The sequence below is a fragment of the Camelus bactrianus genome, chromosome 19, assembly GCF_048773025.1.
Source record: "Camelus bactrianus isolate YW-2024 breed Bactrian camel chromosome 19, ASM4877302v1, whole genome shotgun sequence".
In the NCBI taxonomy this organism is placed as follows: Eukaryota; Metazoa; Chordata; class Mammalia; order Artiodactyla; family Camelidae; genus Camelus; species Camelus bactrianus.
The window spans coordinates 28,609,409-28,630,277 of record NC_133557.1 but is presented as its reverse complement, the minus strand read 5'-3'; the positions used below and the strand labels follow the sequence as shown (position 1 = coordinate 28,630,277).

At 53.6% G+C, this 20,869-nt stretch overlaps 1 protein-coding gene across 7 annotated transcripts; it reads left to right on the top strand.

The window, feature by feature from the left end:
- The first annotated feature begins 5,577 nt into the window (after window positions 1–5,577).
- Window positions 5,578–17,561, top strand: ZBP1 (Z-DNA binding protein 1). 7 transcript variants are annotated; one of them, XM_045519274.2, is made up of 8 exons: window positions 5,578–6,071; window positions 8,631–8,843; window positions 9,469–9,531; window positions 10,108–10,281; window positions 10,408–10,563; window positions 11,701–11,904; window positions 12,933–13,166; window positions 14,490–17,561. In XM_045519274.2, the coding sequence occupies exons 1-8, from the start codon at window positions 6,038–6,040 to the stop codon at window positions 14,636–14,638; spliced, it is 1,227 nt and encodes a 408-aa protein (XP_045375230.1). In that variant the 5' UTR covers window positions 5,578–6,037; the 3' UTR covers window positions 14,639–17,561. The 7 variants fall into 7 exon arrangements, with proteins under 7 accessions (XP_045375230.1, XP_010956877.1, XP_045375229.1 ...); XM_010958575.3 differs by having other exon boundaries at window positions 9,466–9,531; XM_045519273.2 differs by having other exon boundaries at window positions 6,277–8,843.
- The last annotated feature ends 3,308 nt before the right edge of the window (window positions 17,562–20,869 follow it).

Here is a 20,869-nt window from a genome sequence, read left to right as displayed (position 1 = left end):
GCTAAGCTGACTCAGACAGGCACACTCAGTCAAAGAAACCTTAGAAAAACAATTAAATATGGATTTTTTTTTTTCCATGATGGACCTGGTAAGTCCTACTCACGGCTCTGAGCTGTCCAGCCTAGAAAGCTTATCCTGGGGCATCAGGACAACCTACCTGTTCATAGAAATTACTGCTAAGAGCTTGGATTCTAGAGCCTGGGTACTGGGTTTAAACCCCATCAAGTTCACCCCCTAGCGCCGTGATCTTGACCAGATTACTCAGTAATCTTTCTGGACCACGATTTTTTTATCTGTAAAGTGTAAATTTAACATGACTTACCTGCCTTATAGGATTGCTAGAAGAATTGACTAAAATAATGTCAAGCACTAGAAACAGGGTCCACAGGAAGCTCTAAATAAATACCAGCTGCTATTTAGTCACTAAGTCTTACTTTTTTTTTTTAACAAAGGCCAGACCCACATTGTCTCCTCTGTTAGCACAACCACAGTGCTTGTCATTTGTTTGGACCTTAGTCACTAAGTCTTTTTTGTTTTGGTTTGTTTCGTTTATTTATTTATTTATTTTTAAATTTTATTTATGATTGTATTATTTAATTATTTCATTCTGGCCAGGGGGAGGTAATTACGTTTATTTATTTATTTTTAAAGGAAGTACTGGGGATTGAACCCAGGACCTCACACGCACTAAGCATGCGCTCCACCGCTTGAGCTCTACCCTCTCCCTCCTCACTAAGTCCTTTAAGAAACATTTTTGGATCAAATCTTAGAGTATGATACCCATCTAAAATGAAAAGAAGTTATGAATTAAGATGTAAAAATATTCTGATGTTGCCCCGTTTCTATCGGACCCTTTGTAACACCCCAGCCACAACCCACCCTGGGCTACGACCCCCGGGAGAGCAGGAGCTTGGCCCCCACGATAGTCTTCTCTGCATTTCCCCACGTTATCTTCCAGGTGTGGAAGCCTTAGCATCTCAGGCCTGTGGATGCTTCCAGAGCCTTTGAAAATGTCTGAGCTCCAAATTACAGTTGGGGGGCAGGGAAACCGTGCAAAATCAGAATCAATAAATGCTTAATTAAACATCCAGAGAACCCAATATTATGTCACGTTCATTCATTGTTCCAGTCAGTCATAAAAACACCATTCGCCTTCGTTATATTTGACGTGAATTTATAGGTCAGATCTCTTCATTTTGCAAGAGCTCCCAAGAATACTGGACCCTCAGTGGAGGAATTGTGCCCGATCATAATTAAATGAATTTCTCTTAGGCAAAGAATTTTAGAAGCAACATTATCAAAAAGCTTTTTGATTATACAAATGAAAGTTAGATGTGAATTCATTTCAGTCTATTTTGGGGTATGTGGGGAAGGGCTTTCTAGAAAGAGTTGTGGGGGGGGGGGAGGAGGTGAAAGCAGCCTGGCGCTGGCCACATCCCCCACCCCTCACTTCCTGGACACCACACAGCCTCCCTGCAGCCATATCCCCTCCTCCCCTGGTCAACCTCCCGCCAACGTTCTCCAGCCCGGAGGTCGCCTCTCCAAATCCCCAGATCACTTTGGATGAAAATCTTCCAGTGACTCTTCCTTTGCCCTGAGGGGAAAATGTCAAGTTTCAATCAAGGCCTTCAGTGCCCTGGCCCCTGCCCACCCCTACCCACTCCCCACAGGCCCAGCACGCAGCCTGGGATGGAGAAGGCACAAGGGATTATTTGGTGCAAGTCTAGGTGGCTAAATGGGACGGCTTTGTCACCTGAGAGAGGGGCAGGCGGGGTCACACACTGATGATACGACAGAGCTCTGTGGGGCGCTTCCGGGCACGATCCCATGTGAGCCTTGCAACAATCCCAGGATCGGAGCTGCTGTGATCACCTCTGTCAAAGGGAGAAACTGAGGCTCAGAAAGAGCAGTGACCGGCTCAAAGCACAGAGTTAAAAGGTCGGGCCACGAAGATCAGAGTCCCAGGTCTGTTTGACTCCAGAGGACACAGATGACGCATGGAGACCCACCAAACTCTGCCTTCAAGGGCTGTGACGGGAGCCAAGCAGACACCCTGGGGGACAGATGCCTTTGGGGGCTGCAGCTGAGAACCCGCTGCCTTCCCGCAGCCCCGGCCTTGGTCTTTGTTCCTCACTCCCCACTGGTAGCTCTTGTGATCCTGTGCAAGCCTTGTCTCTCTCTGGCCACCTTTGCTTCTCTGACCTCTGCCCCTGGCCAAGGACACATTATTATCCACATTTGGGGCCCTGAGACCTTTCCACTCCCTCCCTTGAGGTGAATCCACAGAGGAAATGTGATAATAGCATCCCGGCTGCCTGGGAGAAAGAAGACTGGGTTTTGCCAACACGATGTGCAGTAAAAATATCACTCTTTTAAAGAGAGAGAGAGAAATTTAAAGACTCAAGATCAGTAACATGCAATTATCATCTGGTTTGGGCGGAGAGTTCTAATAGTTTCCAGAAAAACACAAGCCAAGAAAAAGAAGCGTGCTTTCCAGGGCAAAAAGGGATTTGGGTTCCAGCGGGCCGCGGTGCCATCTTGAAATTCCTGTGGCCTTTGAGGTCCTTCTCAGGCAGAGTAGGGCGTCACCGGCGTCCCTGTCCCCTCCCTCTCCCCTGTTGTCTTCCACTCTGGGCAGGAGGCTCTAAGAGTGTGAAAACTTTGAACTCAGCTTCAGACCTGCTCAACACAGAGGCTGCTGTGACTAGACACACTAAAGGCATAGAGAAGGTTTCCTTTCCCCTTTCTTGCGGGGAAACAGAGCCTCAAAATGGCAGGAACTGCTAAGCATCCTCCAATATCTGTCATCCCCTATTTGGGAGTAATAGAACCCCCAACTCTAGCTGGGTACATGGTGGCCCAGAATAAAGACCATCTCTCCCAGCCTCTCTTGCAGGGCCATGAGACCGATGGATGTCAGGAATGTCTGTGCAACTTGTGAGTATTCTTTAAAAAGAGCTACCTGCTCTTGCCTTGCCTCCTTCCTGCTGTAAGGAATGCAGTTGTGATGGCTGGAGCTTCAGCAGCCATCACAGAACATAAGGCCAACCTGGGAATGGAGGCTTCAAATGGCAGAGTAACAAGATACAAGGGGTCTGAGTCTCAACAACATGGTGTGCCACATTAGATGTGGACTGCCTACCAGACTTTTACAGGAGAAAGAAAGAATTGTCCGTATTGCTTAAGCCACTGATATTTCAGTTAAATACAATCCTTATAGTCTGTATTACCTTGAAAGTCTCTTAAACTGAGAAGAGAAAATACAAGATGATTCAAATTTTATCTTTTGTTTTTTGCCTTTTGTTTTTTATTGAAGTGTAGTTGATTTATAATGTTAGTTTCAGGTGTATAGCAAAGCGATTCAGTTCTATATATATATTTTTTCTTTTCAGATTCTTTTTCCATGATACGTTATTACAAGAAATCGAAATCAGTTCCCCATGCTGTACAGCAGGTCCTTGTTGTTTATCTGTTTTATATGTAGTAGTGTGCATCTGCTAATCCCAAACTCCTAATTCATTCCTCCCCGGCCCCTTACCCTTTGGTAAACATAGCTTGTTTTCTATGTCCATGAGTCTGTTTTTGGTTTGTAAATAGAATTTTTATCTTTTTTTTTTTTTAGATTCCACATACAAGTAATATCATATGATATTTGTCTTTCTCTGTCTGACTTAATAATTCAAACTTTAATAGTAAGAATCCCACTCAGTGTGTTGAGATTCTCACAGCAGGTTCACAAGCCTCCATGAATTCCAGACGTGCCACGGAATGCTATGGAAGGCAGAAACCACCCACATTAAATTGTTTTTTCTCTTACCATGCCCGCCCCCTTTTTTTGGCCTAGTGTCTAAAGTTATATTACAGAGTTATGGAGATCAGATCTGACACATCACATTTCCTAAATGATGCAAATTTTGTGATCACCTACTAAATGTTGGATAGACATGCTTTTTCTTATTTATCATCTGTTTTATAATTAAAGAAAGTGAGGCTGAGACAGGTAGGGGCACACAGCTAGGAAGGAGCAAGGCTCAGAAAGCCAGGCAGGGTCTTTGTCCAGGAGGCACCTCCCATGGGCACCTGGCCTCCCAGGCAGAGTGCAGGAGCCTCGGCAGGCTCCTGAGGCCCCCAGAGAGCCAATGTGGGTGCCCGGGGCAGCTTCAGACAGGAGTGTGTATGGAGGGGGCAGTGATGGGGGCACAGGGGGATGGGGGCACAGGGGAAAGGGAAAGGGCCATCCAAACATGTCCACATGGGACACAGGCCAGAAGCAAAGCTGACCCTCACATCAAGCATGGGTCCCTCAGCCTGGCCTGCGAGCGCACCAGGCACCCGGGTGAAGGCCAAAGTCAGGGCGTCCACACTAAGAGGTCAGCGGCACGCAGGGAAGGAGCCAAGGAGCCTGAATAGGAGAAGCCAGGGGGAGTGGAAAGAAGCCAGCGTGGGGTCAGATGGAGTCAGGGCCTTCCTAGGATGGGAGACAGGGAACAGGCCCCCCTAAATCAGAGGGATCAAGCAAGGTGGGCCCAGGCCCAGGCTGGTGAGCGGGCGCCACCTGGTGGCCAGTTCCTGCATGGCGCCTCCCAGCTGCCCACGGGGGTTCGGTGCTCCCAGCCCGCGGGGGCTCGGTGCTCCCAGCCCGCGGGGGCTCAGTGCTCCCCACCCAGAGGGAGCCTCACAATCCCCCTCAACATCCCCAGTTACTCTGCATTTGAAATTAGCATTGTCAGTTCACATCGACATACACTTTTCTTCAGTTTTGCATTAAAAAGGAACAAGAGCATCATTGCGGCTTCCTGTTTTTATTCGGTCGTCCAACACTGCACTTTGGGTTCGAACGAAATCACCGGGGACTCTTGGCTCCGCCTCCTGAGATTGGGATTTAATTGGTCTGAGTGTGGACTGGGGATCGCGATTTTTCCTGCTTGCTCTGCAAAGACAGCTTGAGACACACCTCGGGGACCCTTTCCAGGGATGTAATTGTCCCTAAGCCCCTCTCTTTGCAGAATGCTGGGGAAAGGGTCCCCCAGGGAGCGTGAGCCTCACATGCCCTCCCTGGCCTCTGCAGCTGGGAGCCCGACTCCTGGGACTTGCTGGGCTGAGTTTCTGACCCTCTGGGCTGCCTCACACAAAGCCCTTCACCTCCGTAGGCTTCAGCTTCCCCTTCTATTACCTGGACCAGAACAAGGGCTCTGAACTCGGGGCGTCAATGACTCCTTTGAGAATGTACAAAAGCGATAGGTCCTTTCTTCAGAGACAGGTATGCGGGTGCCCAGCTGGGCTCATTAGTGTAGATGGCGTCTGGATTAACCTTTTGAGTCCTCACCACGACCTCCTGAGGTCGCTGGTTTTATTAACCCATTTTAGAGACGTGAAAACTGAGGCCCAAATAGGTTAAATAACTGGCCCAAGGTCCCACAGCCAGTAAATGGTGGAGCTGGGTTAGAATCTAAACATCTCTGTAGCTTTGGACAACTGGTTTCAGTTTCCCCTCTGAGAAAAGAGGCCAGTACCAGCCCCCACCCTGGTGATGAGTCAGCAGCACATGAGACTAGGAAGTACATAGTACATACTCGTTAAAGAAGGCTGTCGTTTTGACATGCACATGGGTGATCACAGGGCACTCACCCATCCACCCACCCAGGTGTCTTGGCCTGTGTGCGGGGGGCAGGGTGGGCAGCGGCCCCAGAGGATCCTGTGATCTTGCGTCTCAGCCCCTCCCTACCAACATCCAGTTGGAGGCTGGACCCCGTCTTGCTCATCAATTCTGCTTTCAATTTTGTTTCCATCAAAAACCACACACAGAAGTTTCGTTTTCTTTTCTTCCAGAATTCTATAAGGTTGGGCTGGTCAGGGCTCTGCTTCCGGGGTGTGAGCAGCTGACAGCTGCCCGGGTGAAGCTGCAGTCGCTTCTCAGCTGCCGGAAGCACCAGGCCAGGCCACAAAACAGCCTTCCACCGGGCCCACCTCTCAAGGCCACGGAGTCGGAGCCTGCCGCTGCCCTGCATCTCCCGAGCTCCCAGCAGCTGCCATCAGCATGGCCGAGGCCCCTGCCGACCCCGGAGAGACAGGTACTCCTTTTCCCAAGGAACAGTGGGAGTTCTCAGGTGGGACTTGCACTTCTTTCTGGTTCTTTTCCTCCACCCGGACTACAGCCCGGCGAGGACAGTATCTGACCGCACAGCAGTAACAAGAAAGGCAGAGCGGGTGGAATCTGGCTCAGAAGCCTTGCTCTGCCCCAGGCATCTTGCAACAAGCTTTGTGTGCATTTTGCAGTCACCTGCAGGGGCAAGCGTGATACCACCTTACATGTGAGATCCCTGAGGCCCTGTGGGTGAAATGACTCGGATTGCGGCTGAGCCTGGGGCTGAACACCCATCTTCATGCTCATTTTGAGGAAGTGCGGAAGCTGCTTTGATAAGAGGGGCATCTGCATGTGTGTGGTTTTCCTCCGGCTGCATTCCTTCCTCAGATAACACTTTACTCCTGGAATTACGTGGTGAAAGTTAATTATTACTGAACAATTGCTATTTTCGAGGGTCCTCATCTAAAGCTTGTGGGCTGTGGGCTGAGGGTTTTTTGTTTGATTTTGTTTTGTGACCATTAGTTCGTTTACTCCTCACCACAATCTTTGAAGTCGCAGCTATTAACATCATTTTGCAGATGGAGAAACTGAGGCTCAGAGAGGTCACAGAGCTAGGGCTCAAGCCCAAGAAAACAGGGTGTATCACGGAGGGAGGCCGACTAGGTGTGGCCCAGGGAGCCTGGGGGTTCCCAGGTTCCTGTTCTGTTTCCCCAAGGGAACGTGCAGTGACCTTTCCAGGGCACTTGGGAACCAAATTTAACTTCCTCCCTGGTGGGTTTTCCTTCTTACCAACTTGTCGCACCTTGTCTATTTCACACTTCCCGTTCACCAGCCTGAGGACTCAGTCAGTGAGGCCAGCCCAGCCTTCACTGCAGGCCCATTTCCTCTTCAGGGTCAGGGGATCGGAAGAGGAGAGAGGGGAAGAGGGTTATCCACAACAGGCTTTTCAAGAATCAAAACTCTTTTCAAGACTAGGCAAAGCCACAGTAGGCTGGGTGGGGATCTCTACTGCAGGGGGTAGAGTTTGGTGGGTGAAGGGGGGAGACCCCAGTGTTCTGTCTACACCCAGCAAGGATGCAAACATTTTGACCACAAGAGCAAGCGACAGCGCCCAGCGCAGAGTTAGCAAATAGATTGTCCCCTCACCCACTAGTGCTGCCTTGAAAGACCCTGGGAAAAACCCAGAAGGCAAAGGATCGGGTCTCAGCCCTGGAAGCGGACCCAGGTCTTCCCAAGAAGGGCCTGCTCTGCATTTCCCTCGGACTTCTCGGAAGGAGACATTTCCTCTCTCCAGCTCCCAGCGCTGCCAGCCCCGGGTCTACTCAGGCCTCTCCCTGCCCACAGAGCAGCTGGTTTGGGTTTAGGGGACCCTGTCTGGGAGGAGCAGGGGCCATTGGGAAAGTACCTCCTTGAGCCTCAGAGGGTCCTGCTTAGGGCCACTAAGCTCAGGTGGGGAAAAGATTCAGGAGGAGCTGTCTGTCCCTTGTCCTGGTCATCTGGGCGGACACCTACCCAGCAGAGGACATGCACTCATTCATCCAGTGACTCCTCCATTCAAATGCCATCTCCTGAGACCCTACTGTGTGCCCAGCACTGTGCTAGACCCCAAAGGCACTACAGGGAGCTGGGCAATCACAGCAGGGGGTCCTTGAGGACATGCTGCAGGGGACCCACACACAGACAGCACCCCACCTGCTCAGGGCATCCAGGATGGCTTCCCAACCGTGAAGTCTGAGTGAGACCTGAGGTGGACAGGTTGGGGTTGGGGGAGAATGGTCCTGACAGAGGGACCAGCATGTGCAAAGGCCCCGGGGTGAGTGGAGCTGAAGGGAATGCAGGCAGCTTGGCACTTGAAGGGAAGCCGAGGGTAGGTGAAGATGAGGCTGGCAGAAGCAATGCTGCCTGCTGAGGGGAGGGTGGCCCAGAGCAAACCTGACTGGAGCTGGTGGAATCGCTGGCATCCAGGAGATGGTGACAAGGAGCAGGGAGGTGGAGGCAAAGAGGGGAGAGCCAGGAACAGTTTTTCCAGGACTCCATGACTGGGTGTCCAGGAGAAAGAGCCATTTCTGAAGGTACAGTAGGCTTCTGGCAGGGTGCATCGTGACGTCACTCATGTGGATGATGAGCCCAAGAGGAGGGGCACATTCCGCAGGGAGGAGGAGGACCAGGGTCAGAGAAAACCAGAGGCAGGCCTGTCTCCCCGCCCCTCCTTCCTCCTGTGCTCTGCCCTCACCCTCCTGCATCCTAACACCCCCACTCCCCTCTGCTCTGAGGACATCTGAGACCTGAGTGTTCCCACCTGCCCTCGAGCACTCACACCAGGCGAGGACACTCACAGGGCCTGGGCACCTCCTCTGGCCACCAGGCTGTCCAGCCAAGGTCATTTCTGACCAGCTCACTGAACAGAAATATTGTTGGATGTCTGCTCAGACCTCCGCCCCTCCCTCTGCCCTGGACCCCTCTCCTGGGGGGGCCTCCAGCCCAGGCTGGATTGTCAGGGGAACCCAGTTCTCTCTCTGCCTCTGCCTCTGCCTCCCTCTCCCAGACCTTGAGGAGAGGATCCTGGAGGTGCTGAGGGACGCCGGCTCCCCTGTGAAGACTGCCCACCTGCTGAAGAAATGCCAAGTGCCCAAGAAGAAACTCAACCAAGTTCTGCACCAAATGAAGAAGGAGTCGAAAGGAGGACTCACCCTCGTGGGCCCCGCGCTGTGGTGCTTGGGCGACAGTGGGACCAGAGAAGTGGTTCCCACAGAGCCGGGTAACCTGCCATCCTGGGGGCGAGTGGGACCCAGCACGAGCAGCCCTGGCAACGGCCAAGCCCAGACTGGGGCCTCGGTTCCTGAAGTCCCCTTACTGCACCTTGATGTCTTTCTCTGGCCAACGGAGATAACAGTAGGGCTGCTTCACGGGGTTTCAAGAGGATTCAACGCAAAGGGCTCAGCCAAGCGCCAGCGCGTAGAGGTGCTCGGCCAAACAATAATGATGGCGACTCTGACAAGGGTGGTGACGGTCACAGAACAGGCTGAGCGTCGCGCGGGGGCCCCTCTCTAGGGCTGCAGCCTGTGGACCAAAAGAGCCCGTGTGTGTCGAGCACTTACAGGGGGCCGATGCGGTGCCCGGGGGTCCCTCAGCCCACACACCACCCAGAGGCAGTCGGCGGGCTTCTTCTCGCGTTTCCCAGAGGGGTTAACGAGCATGGAAACCACACAGCTGGAAGGGGCGGGGCAGGGTTCAAAGCCAAGTTTGGTTCACTCTAGAGTCCGTCCGAGTTGGCAACGTTTGTGCCTGGGCGCCCCTCCTCCAGAGCCACCCGCCTTTGTCTGTAGAGTCCCCAGCTTCTCTCCTCTTCCTCTGCCCCTGACCTGTCTTTTTCCCTCCAGCAGAGAGGCCCCAGCAGGACACAGTTGCAGTTCCCAGGAAGCCTGGCGCGGAGCTCAGTGAACGGCGTAAGCACCCTCGCTGCCTCTCAGCCCCTGTTCTCTCTGACCCCAGACTCTCTTTGGCCATTTGAGATGTTACAAGTGTTCAGAGGCCACGCCCCAGCCACTGACATGTTCCCACAACGTGTTCGGAGGCAAGACTCAGTCTTTTCAGGAAAGAAGATAAATGGCTGAGAAATCATTGATCTGATGGGTGCTTGGCATTTATTGACCACGTGCCAGGCACTGTTCAGAGCCCTTGATCCCCAGGACAACCTCTGCAGTGCATAATTTTTTTTTAAATCATATCTGCTTTTATTTTTTTAAAGATCTGTTTATTCTTTTTTTTGTCTTTGGGGGGGTAATTAGGTTTGTTTGTTTGTTTATCTTGAATAGAGGTACTGAGGGTTGAACCCAGGACCTCATGCATGCTAAGCACACGCTCTACCACTGAGCTTTGCCCTCCCCCGCCAGTGCATTGTGATTATGCCCATTTTACAGATGAGGACAATGGACAGAGGGGCTGGGTCTGCCAAGGTCGCACGCAGGGGAGCAGATTCAAACTCTGGGGTCCTCCTTAACCACCTGCCTCCTGCCTCGCAGAGGAAGAGATCTACAGGTTTCTGGAAGCCCGTGGGCCCCATAAGGCCCTGATCATCGCCCAGGCCCTGGGAATGAAGACAGCCAAGGAAGTCAACCCAGACTTGTATGCGCTGAGGAACAAGCACCTCCTGCATTTAGACGAGAAATCACACTCATGGGCGGTTTATCGACCAGGTAGGCCCCCGCCTGCTGCGCCGCCAGACAGGAGAGAGGAGCAGAGCGGTGACGAGAAACCGCAGCACCCAACACCTGGGCCTTGCTGGGCCAAGCGCTTTCCCTGAGTGGGATATTGTTTTGCAGAGGGTCCTAGACATCAGCCCACCGCTGTCATTTTACAGCAGAATCCCATCAACATGATCTGTCAGAAAGGGCCCAACAGCCACATCTCCATTCAGAACTCTGAAGGCATCCAGATCGGACATGGGAACACCATAGTAACGGCCCGTGGGGAGGATGGTGAGTCCTCTGAGACGCCCAGGAGAAACGGCCTGTCGGGGGCACCTGCTCCATCCGGGTAGGGGCCGGGGGTAGGCGGGCAGCCAGCCCTCCGGGTGGCTTTCAGGTCTCCAAGTCCTTTATGGCTTTCCCGAGAAGGACAGCTCTCCTTGTGCCTGGATCAAACCTCTCCTGCTCTCCCTTTATCCCAACATCTTCTGCCTCATTTTCAATGAGACCCGATATTTGCCCACAAGAAACAACTCAGTTCGCTCTCCCTCAGTAGGATGTCACAAGGAGTCATTGTAGTATTTCGTTTGTTCTGAGACAAACAATTTTTTTCCACATGTTAACATCTCAGCAACTGGGATGCCTTGCCAGGGGCATGCTAGCTTTGATGAAATACAGTAAGCAAACGGGTGCCTGCTCTGTGCCAGGCACTGTGGGGAGAGGGCACAGGCTCACCCATTAGTCCAGCCACAGGACACAAGCAAGAGCATCACCCAAAGCTGGCACACTCCCTGTCACCTGGAGGGAGCCCTTTTCCGATCCGGGCTTCAGTTTCCCCAACTGTGAAATGAGGACCTTTGTTCTGGAATCTAGAGCCTCTTTCCCCAGCTTGGGTCCCTGAGCTCCGCCTTCCCAAGTCTGGCCACTCCCATGGCCGATTATGTCCTCGATGTCCTTAAACAGTTTACCTTTTTATTCTATTCAAATTTATTTTAAAGTGAATTTTTACAGCATTACCTTAAGTTGAAAACCACGAAGGTCACCATAAAAATAAATGCTGAGAAAATGAAACAATATCCGCGGCTCTGAGGGCTGGGTGCCAACACCGAGCTGGCCCCAGAGGAGACTTTCTCCTGACGCAGTCAGACGGTTGGGAACGGCTACGAGGCAGACGTGCTCGTTGCTTGGGTTTTCGAGTGCCCCAGTGACACCCGGGCACCAGTTATAAAAACGCAGGGCGCCCCCTGCTGCCCGCTCTGCCGGGCCCACCTGCTCTCCAGTCCAGAGCCTGAGTCATCCCCAGTCTGACGGGGTCCAGAAAGAACTCAGAGGCCTGTCTCCTCTGTCCTGCCAGGAATCACGTGTGTGCGGGGGGGGGGGAGGTTAGAGGGTGCCGGTCAGAGGTCGTGTTTCTGTGTCCCCTTCCAGGCTCCACGGCTCCGCTTTACCTCCCTCCAAGGGCACCAGCTGATCCCTCAACTCAGGGTCCCCTGGCTGGATCCTTGGGGCCCCAGGACATCCGCATGGAGGAGTCTGTGCTCAGACGTGTACAGATGGGACACGGCAATCAAATGAGCCTTCACAGCCACCCGGCCGAGAGCCCCGCCCACAGCGCCCACAGGACCCCCCCAGGTAATGGGAGAGCAGGCAACATCCCGCCCCCACCCCACCCTACTCGGCTCTGGGCTAGACAGAACTTGAGCCAGTCCTTGTGGGAGAGAAGCATGATGGGAAATTCCTCCCCTTTCACCAGGAGGCTGTACCAGAGTAGAGCAGGTGGGTCTTTCAGAGCTGGCACTCGAGTTCCCATCCCCTACCATCCTCCTCGGGAAACCTCAGTTTGCTCATCTATACAATGGGCAGGGACCATTTCCTGGGCCAGCTGAAGGAAGGACAACAGAGACGGCTGGACTGGGAAGGTGTCTAAGGAGGGCGGAAAACAGGAGCCGCCTAGGCACTGTCATCAGTGACCAGAGGGCCCAGGCTGTGTCCTCCCTGGCACTGGCAATCCAGAGACAGGCTGGGGAGACACAGTGGAGAGGCCTGAGAGAGAGGAGGAGAGCCAGGGACGCCAGGGGACGAGTTTCCAGAAGAGGGGAGGCCAGTGAGGTCAAGGGAGGTCCATGGGGCCCAGCAGCAAGGGGTCGGTGGTGACCAGAGCACACAGAAAGAGAGTGGGGAGTGGAAGGAGGGGAGACGGAGTGTGGACAGCTCTGCTCTGAAGTTTGGCTGGGAAAGGCGGGAGAGGCACAAGGGAGGCTGGGGACTGGGCTGGGGACCACGTGAAGATTCTAACCAGAGATGGAGAAGGTGTTCCAGACCTGCTGGGAAGCCGACAGCAGACAGGAGGGGAGCAGGAGGCAGCAGCAGGGACTGTTTGAGTCCCAGGAGAAGGCGCAGAGGACCAGGTCAGCTGTGCCAGGCTGCAGGAGGAGAGGGGACCCAAGCTGGCAGAGCCGGGGGTCGAGACAGCTGGCAGCCCAGGCCAGTGAAAGGCATGTGCAGAGGTGCCATGTGAGGCAAGGCCTCTGCCATGGACAGCGTGGGTCACCACGAGGAGGTTCAGGGAGGAGAGCCACCCATGGAGGACTTGGAGCCAGGCCAGGGCTCCAGCTGCTCACACACCCCTCCCAGCATCTCTCTCTTTGGCTGACCCACAGTTTCTGTCCCGACGGCCGGCCCAGAAGCTTCCATTGAAATTCAGATCCCTGAACCAGGAGCTCAGACTGAAGGGGTCATGTCCCAGAGAGTCCACATTCATGCGTGCTTCCTTGAGGACACCACGGTCGGCAACAACAACAGAATGACCATCAGCCCAGGGGCAGGTGGCCACGGAGGAGTCGCAGGGCCTGAGGAGGGCAGGAGGGGCCCTGGGGAGCCAGGAGAAGGCGCAGGTGAGCCTGGGGCACAGTGGGGCCCCTGCCTGTTCTCTCTCTCTCATTCATACATTCATTCATTCATTCAACACGCACGAGTCTCCGGGTTCTCCCTGAGAGGCAGGAGAGGGCCAGAGCAGAAGCGGGGCTCTAGAGTTAGAGTGTGTGGGGTCAGCCTAGCCCGTCACTCAGCCCTGAGCCTCTTCTTCCCCATCGGTAAAATGAGGGCGATTAGCATAGCCAGTAGCTCGCAGGCCGCGGTGAGGATTGGATGAGCTCCCCTCGCTGCTGGGACAGCTGGACAGGACCAGGCACGTGACTTGTGGGGGCCGGTGTGACATGAAACAGCAAGACTCCATATTCGCAACTTAGTGAGAATTTCCAGACAAAGGCAGCAGAGCAGTGAACTGAGCACACGCCCCTCTGAACGGACCTGCGCAACGGCCACGCGCCTGTGAGGCTGACCCTCCTTGGAGCCTTCTGGAACATGATCCCTCCTCTATTCTTAGTTACCCAGTTCACTGATTCTTCCCCAAAATATTGCTGTAGTCACACCACACTCCTTCCATCTTCCAAGGATTAGGAGAAGGTCATTTATTCATTCACCCACTCTGGCTCCACTCACCCTCAGTCACTCCCTCCCCTGGAGATACAGCCACGAGTGAAACAGACAGATGCTCCCCAATCATGGAGATGAGAGTCCAGCAGGGAACAGAAAACCCATAAGCAATCAAGCCTTTCAAGGATTTCAAGACCAACACTGGAAAAACCAATAAAACCTGGGGCCAGGGGGCAGTGCCATAGTGGGGGGCAGAGCTGCCTTAGCCAGGCAGTCAGAGAAGCTCCAGGAGGAGGTGGCATCTGAGCTGAGGTCTGTGGGCAAGAAGAGCCGGCCAAGCACAGATGTGGGGCCAGCACTGCAGGTGGCAGGAACAGCAGGTGCAAAGGCCCTGAGGTGGGAGCAAGGGGGAAGTTCAGAACCACGCACAGGAGCCCAGGGAGCAGGAAGGAGTGGATCTGCCAGCCAAGGACAGGTCTTTCTGTGCCAAGAAACCAGAAAAAAGGTCTGGATCTTACCTGAAGTGAGCTGGGGAGGCCTGGGGGTTTGGGCAGGGACAGCATGATGTGGTGTAGTATTTAAAAGTCTGGCCAAAGACAATATGGGGAAAGCAAAGAGGGCTGAGAAGTGGGAGCAACGGTCCAGGGGAGAAAGGAGAGGGCCTCGGAGGTAGAACATGAGGTCGTCCACCCGGGGCAGCATCTCAGTCTTCATGAACCAAATCACCTCGGTTATTCGAGGGGAGGCGGCTCATGTGTTCCTCGGTCCCCGTCTCTTCCCAGACCCTCCCTCCAGAGCCGAACGACTGACAACCGAGCTCCCTCCCGACGGTGGTCAAGCTGCCCCCATCCACGATGAGACACACATCTCCCAGCTCGAAGCCATGACTCTCAAAAGCAGGGGCCCCAGGACCCCGGAAGACGGCCCCTGAGTGCACAGAACTGCAGACGTGGGGTCCCCAGGGAGGTGGATCCAGTGGCATTTCCAGGACCAGGAAGTCGGGTGGGGACAGGGGTGCCTGGGAAGGGATGCTGGGAAAAGGTGGAAAAGGATAGACAAGGGTGGCGATCAGCCAGGCAACGCCACTGTGGAACAGGACTCATGTCCCCCACATGCACATACACAGGCACCTGCCACTCAGTGTCCACACACCAGGTCTCCCGGTGCCACACCCATACCTCAGGTGGGCCTTTCTCTCACTCCACTGTGTCTCCTCCCCTGGACCAAAGACGTTCAATGCCCAGGAGCCACGTCCCCCCAGGACTAGTGTCTGCAGGGGGGAAGGAGGGCCTCAGTGAGGAACATCATTGAACACATTTTTATCTCCTTTTCCAGCTCAACTGTGAGCGTCTTGAGGCATATGCCCTGACGTGTTGGTCAGTGCCTGGACCAACACACAACACTTACAGTATGTCCCTTAAATGGGAATCCTAATTCATTGTTTGAGCTCCTGGATCCAGTCATTCCTGAAGCAGGATCTATTGCTGCAGTTGTCCATTAGGTGAGTCATTAGGTTGTAGATGACAGAAAGCTGGGACTTGATTCAGCACAACAAGGAGTGTATTGGCTCTTCTGGTATAGACAACTCCAAGCATAAATCCTGCTTCAGAAATGCCTGGATCCAGGAGCTCAGACAATGTCTTAGGACTCAGCCTCCTCTCTCCATCTCTCTGCTTTCCTTTGTATTGGCAAAGATGGCTCGGAGTCTCCGGGCTCCCATGCCGCCAGTGTAGCTGCGCAGAGGAAGGAGAGCACCTCTTCCTAACAGCACAAGTCATGTTGGATGGCTTTGGTCATGTGCCCGTCCCTCAAATGATCATTGGTCAGAGTGACAGAATGCTGCGAATGGCCAATGGGTGCCACATGATCTATCCCTGGAATCAGGAGGAAGGTCAGTCACGACCAGTCACATGGCTTCAGGGGGAAGGATGGCCATTCTCTAAAGTTACCAGAAAAGGGCTGCCTCGAGGCAGGCAAGAACCTCAGGAGTCGGCTGCATCTCCCCCAGGATCTGGCAGTGAGCTCACTAGGCACAGAGGCCCTGACTTTCATTCTGGAGCCCTCAATGTGTGCCGGACAGGCCCCTCTGCCGACCACTTCTGAAGGACCATGCCCTCGGGCTACAGAAAGAGGGAGGCCAAGCCCTGCCCTCAGCGAGCAGTTCAGTCAGTGGGAGCACTGGGCCCGGGACACCAGCAGGGAGTCCTGAGCCGCGGTGATCACAGGGACTCAGGGGAGTGCGGGACGGGGGCCCAGATGCCGCCTGGAGGGCCAGGAGGCTTCCTGGGGGAGGAGAGAGGCTAGAGCTCCTTCTCAGCAGCTGGCAGGGGGCGGGGGGAGGGTGGGGTGGGAATGGTGTCCTAGGCAGGCTCACGGCCGGGCGAAGGCATGATGGTCAGAACTAGACGACTTCCTCAGAGCGGCGCAGCGATCGGGTGTTGTTCTCGCCACGCGAAGGACACAGAAGAGGGAGTTTGGCTGGAGAGGAGTTTGGACTTGCTGAGCTCTGGACAAGCCCGGCTCCACCTGCACAAATGTTCCAGGGAGAAGGGGGCAGGTCCGCGCAACAAGGAAGCTGGATTCGTTACAGGGAAGGGAAGGTTTTGTTCCTTGGGCTGGAATTGCCTGACCTACAGGGGGCAAAGTTATCTCAGCACCACAGTGCCCTGAGGCCTCCGAATCAGCCTGGCATGAGATATCCGGTTTGCAAACAGGCCAGCAGGTGGAAGGGGCTGGAAATCGGGTTTGGCTCATCGCTGCTGGCATGGTCTTCCCTCTGGGGTGAGCTGCAAGCTAACTGCCTGCCTCCAACTTTGCCCAAGGTCTGTGGTTAACCAGGCCCATATCAGCAGGCGATCAAAATGCATCTCAGAATCCAGCCTCAGCTCCCACCTTCAGCCCAAGCCAGAACAGTCATTTTTCCTGAGGGATTTCCCCTCTCCATATAATTAATTTGTCATAAACACGCTGACAAAGCATTGCCAGCAGTGAACGGGGGCTGGAGGTGAAGGTCAAAGCTGGTCTCTTCAGGAAGGAAATTAACTAGCTTCCATTCAAAGCAGAGAATGATTAAGTCCATCCATCCCCCAGCCCTTAGCCCTCACCAGCTCACCCACCACTATACTCCCTTCTGCGGTGATATGTGTGCAGAGAACTTGCAGCCCCTGGAACTGGACGGCGTGGGGATAGCAGAGGGGGAGAGGGACTTTGTCTCTTGAGTTGGAAGCGATTTTCCAAAACCACTGTGCCCTGCTCACAAATGCAATTCTGTTTTCTCATCCCAGCCCCTTTACTCCTCTCAGGGTGACCCCAGACAGGACGCCTCACCTGTGGGGCTTCAGCAGACGCTGAGATTAGAAGAAGGGAAAGAGTCTAGGGAGCAAGTCAGGAGCATTTGGGTTGCAAGTGACAGAAACCTGGAAAAGGGAATCTATTTGCTTTTTCATTTAAAAAGTTATTTTCACAAGACATTTGAGAAAAGCTTCCAATATGATGGCCAGACGAATAGCTCTCAAACATAAAAGGGAATTACGAGGAACTAGAGAAAATGTAGTGAACAGAAGAAAACTTCGAGGCTCCATCAGTAACGCCCTCCAAGGGAAGAGAGGAAATCACAACTGGAAAACAAGAATGCTGTGCTCAAATAAAGGAAGTCTAGGAGAACGAGGACACGCTCCTCGACATTTTATGTATGAAAGCTGATTGTTACTTTTTTAAAAAGCAATAGAATAATTGGGAGAAAATGTTGAGAAAAAATTTCCCAGACAGTAGATAAAGCTTTGTTATGGATGGCTGGGTGAAGGTGGGAATGCAATTTCTATGGGAAAAATAAAACTGTGATTTTTTAAAATATATTTATGCATTTTTTTAAAGAACTGAAGATTGGCATATTGAAGATCTACTGAAACTTTTGAATTTTAAAAAAGCAGTTTAATTAATTAATTAATACTGCCTCTTGTAAACAGACTTCAGGTAAGCCCTCATCCAGCAGCTCATTGTGGCCAAGGACCTGTTGTCCCTCCATCTCTCAGTTTGGCTTCCCACAGACTCAGCTTTCTCAGGCTCCACATGGAGACTCTCCAGCCACAAGGAGTTCTGCCCTGGTGGTGACAAAGTGGCTGCTGTGGTTCCAGACCTCACATTCCCACAGGAGACAAAAGTAGCTTCTAAACCACCCGAGGATTCACCCTCTCCAATTGGCCATGGGAATGAGAGACATCAGCTGTAGTCAGTCCGGGTCCATCCATGCAGCTGGAGGAGCCTAGACCCGTGAAGACCCACTGAGCACCTGGCACTTTCTAAGCATCCTTTAATCCTCCTTTTAAGCAGAAAAGGAAATTAGGGCCAAGAGAGGATAAATGACTTGCCCAAACTGGTAGTGCCTGGGGTTGAGCCTTCTAGATTCTGAATCAGATTTTTCTAGCCCCAGTCATAAACCCATCACCCAGAGGCACACTCACGTCTTCCATGCTTCTTGTTCTGGTGGATGAGACCAGAATGCCACCAATGCATCCGATGAGAAGAGGGACAGGCAGGACCAGCGTTTTGTATTCAGTGAAAACACTCCTCCTGCAAGAGGCTCTGTCAAATAACATTTCTCGGCGGGGGAGGGGGGGGAAGCTGGAGATACAGCCCTGGGCGATCCTCAGGGAGCCCACTCCCCAGAGAGGTAGACTGAGTCTCAGGAAGGCTAAACAACTGCCCAAGGGACAGAGACAAGATTGAACACAGTCCTCTGGGTTCCTAAGCCAGTGTTCTTCCACATGGAAGACAACCACCACCAGCCCAGCTCTCACTGCCTGGCCCCACTTTTTGTGACTCTCTTGCTCGTTCCCCTCCCACCCCCCATTGGGGACCTTATGGCCTTTGCCATCATCAGCTGCTGGAGAAGCAGCCCAGCTGGCAAAAGGCCGTAGCCCAAGGGGGCAGGGGTGTCAGATGGTGAGTGGGGGCTGAGCGGCCCCTTCCCCGGGCTGCAGAGACCCTGAAAGGCCTGGCCTCTCCTTGGGGCAGCAGACTCAGCTCCGCCCGCTGGAGGGATGCATGAAGGTGCGGGGATGCAGAGTCCAGGTCAGAGGCCGTGCGATTCTGGAGAGGAATCTGGTTCTGCCGGCCTATCTGTGTGACCCCATCCCTAGCCGCCCACTTAACAGTTCTGAGCCTCGGCCTTCTGATCTGCAGAATGGGCCTGCAGTGCACACAGCTCAGGTTTACAAGAGGGTTAGATGTTATAGTTCAGGGGCCCCAGTCGGCCGGGACACACATGGGGAAAACAGCAAAGAGTAAATAGTTCAGTGGTTTCCACGGGGACCCATTTTACCCACATCCTCCCATCGCAGGGACATGTGGCAAGTCTAGAGACTTTTGGTTGTCACAGGGCAGAGGGGAGCAGTTTCCTGTTGCCGCTGTAATAAATTGCCACACATAAGTTTAAAAATCACAAATTTATCATCTTACAGTTCTGGAGGCTGGAAGTCCCACATGGCCTCACGGTGCTAAAATCAAGGTGTGGGCAGAGCTGTTTCCTCCGGAGCTTCAGTGAAACTCGCTTGTCTTTTCCAGCTTCCAGAGGTGCCTGCTTTCCCGGCTCGTGGCCCCTTCCTTTATCCTGAACAGCATCACATCTTCCAGTCTCTCTCCATCTTTCTCTTTCCTCTTTCCTTTTTCCTCTCTCTTCTAGAAGCCCTTGTGATTACTTTCAGCCTACCCAGCCAACCCAGGATAACCTCCCATCTCAAGACCCTTACTCACATCTGCAAAGCCCATTTCACTACATAGGGTAACACAGTCCCAGCTTCTGGGGATTAGGGCTTGGGCATCACTGTGAGGTGGGGCCGGGGCTGTATTCAGCTGAGCAGGGCAGCCCCCACAGCAAAGAATCATCATGCCCCCAGGGTCAGCAGTGCTGAGGCCGGGAAGCCTGACCCAGTGATGTTATTAACATCATGGAGATAAAAGAATGAGCGGGGTTTGGTGTTGCAGCCCTAGGTGGACCTGAGTGTAGCCTCAGGTAGGTACCATCACCTCGGAGCCTCAGTTTCCCCCTCTGTGAGATGGGCAGACGTAAGGACAGCACCTTCCCCCCTGAGTTCCTCGGGAGGATTAAAGGGGATCTTGCAGTGATTCTCAGCCCCGGGGCATCTAACAAATGCTGATTCCCGGCACCACCCCAGACCAAGGGGCGACAGTCTCTGGAAGTGGGGGCCAAGCAGGGCTATTTTCTGAAGCTCTTCCGTGATCTCGAGCCTCTCAGGGGCTGAGATGTACAGGCCCGGCTCCAGCTGGGCACACCCAGAACACCAACGGACCTCAGCCATAGTTGGGACCCTGGAAGGCCCTTGAGTAGGAGCTGCTCGCCACCCAGCACCACCTTCTGGCTGGTCTCTGTGGCAGGAGAGCATCTGGGAGGAGAGGAGCCCCAGGCCAGGTCCCAGGTCCCAGGTCCCAGCTGGCCTTGGAACCTGCAGTGGAGAATTGGGCGCTCAGCCTTTCACAGCTTTGGGCCGAGCGCCATCTGCTGGCCATGGACTAACTGGCCGCCAGCTGGCTGCATCCCCCACCACATTGGACTTGTGATTCCAGGGTCTCAGCCTGGAGCCAGGCGAGGATGGGGCCATTCCCTCCCCCAAAAGTGGCCAGACATTTCCTCTAGGGTTCTGGGGCTCTGCACAGTGCCCTAAGCCTGTCCACAGACTCCAGGCTAAGTTTCTGCACTGCCCTCCCTTCCCGGGGATGCTAGCACCACAAAGTCAAAAACCCAGGGCCCACAAGTGCTGGTTTCTCCTCATGAGGAGGGCCCTGTACACTGGGCCCCCGTGGGAGTCCTTTCCTGCAGCATCACAGCCCTGAGCCCTGAACTCTGTGGATCTCCTAGCTAGGTACTAACTCACTTAATCCTTCCATCCAGTCCATGAAGAAAGCGATTTCTTCCCCCATTTTCAATGGTAAAAATACTGAGGCACAGAGAGGTTAAGCTACTTTCCCAAGATCACACAGCCAGGATCAAACCCAGGGTACAAAGTGGGTGAAGACAACCTCTATGGGGTGAAAGAAAACCTTTGTACACAGAGGTTCACATTGTGCTTGGGAACTGCCTCGTCTGGGATGCCGGGGGTGGGTTTGGGCCCCCTCACAATGGTGAGTGGTACCGGACACCATCTGT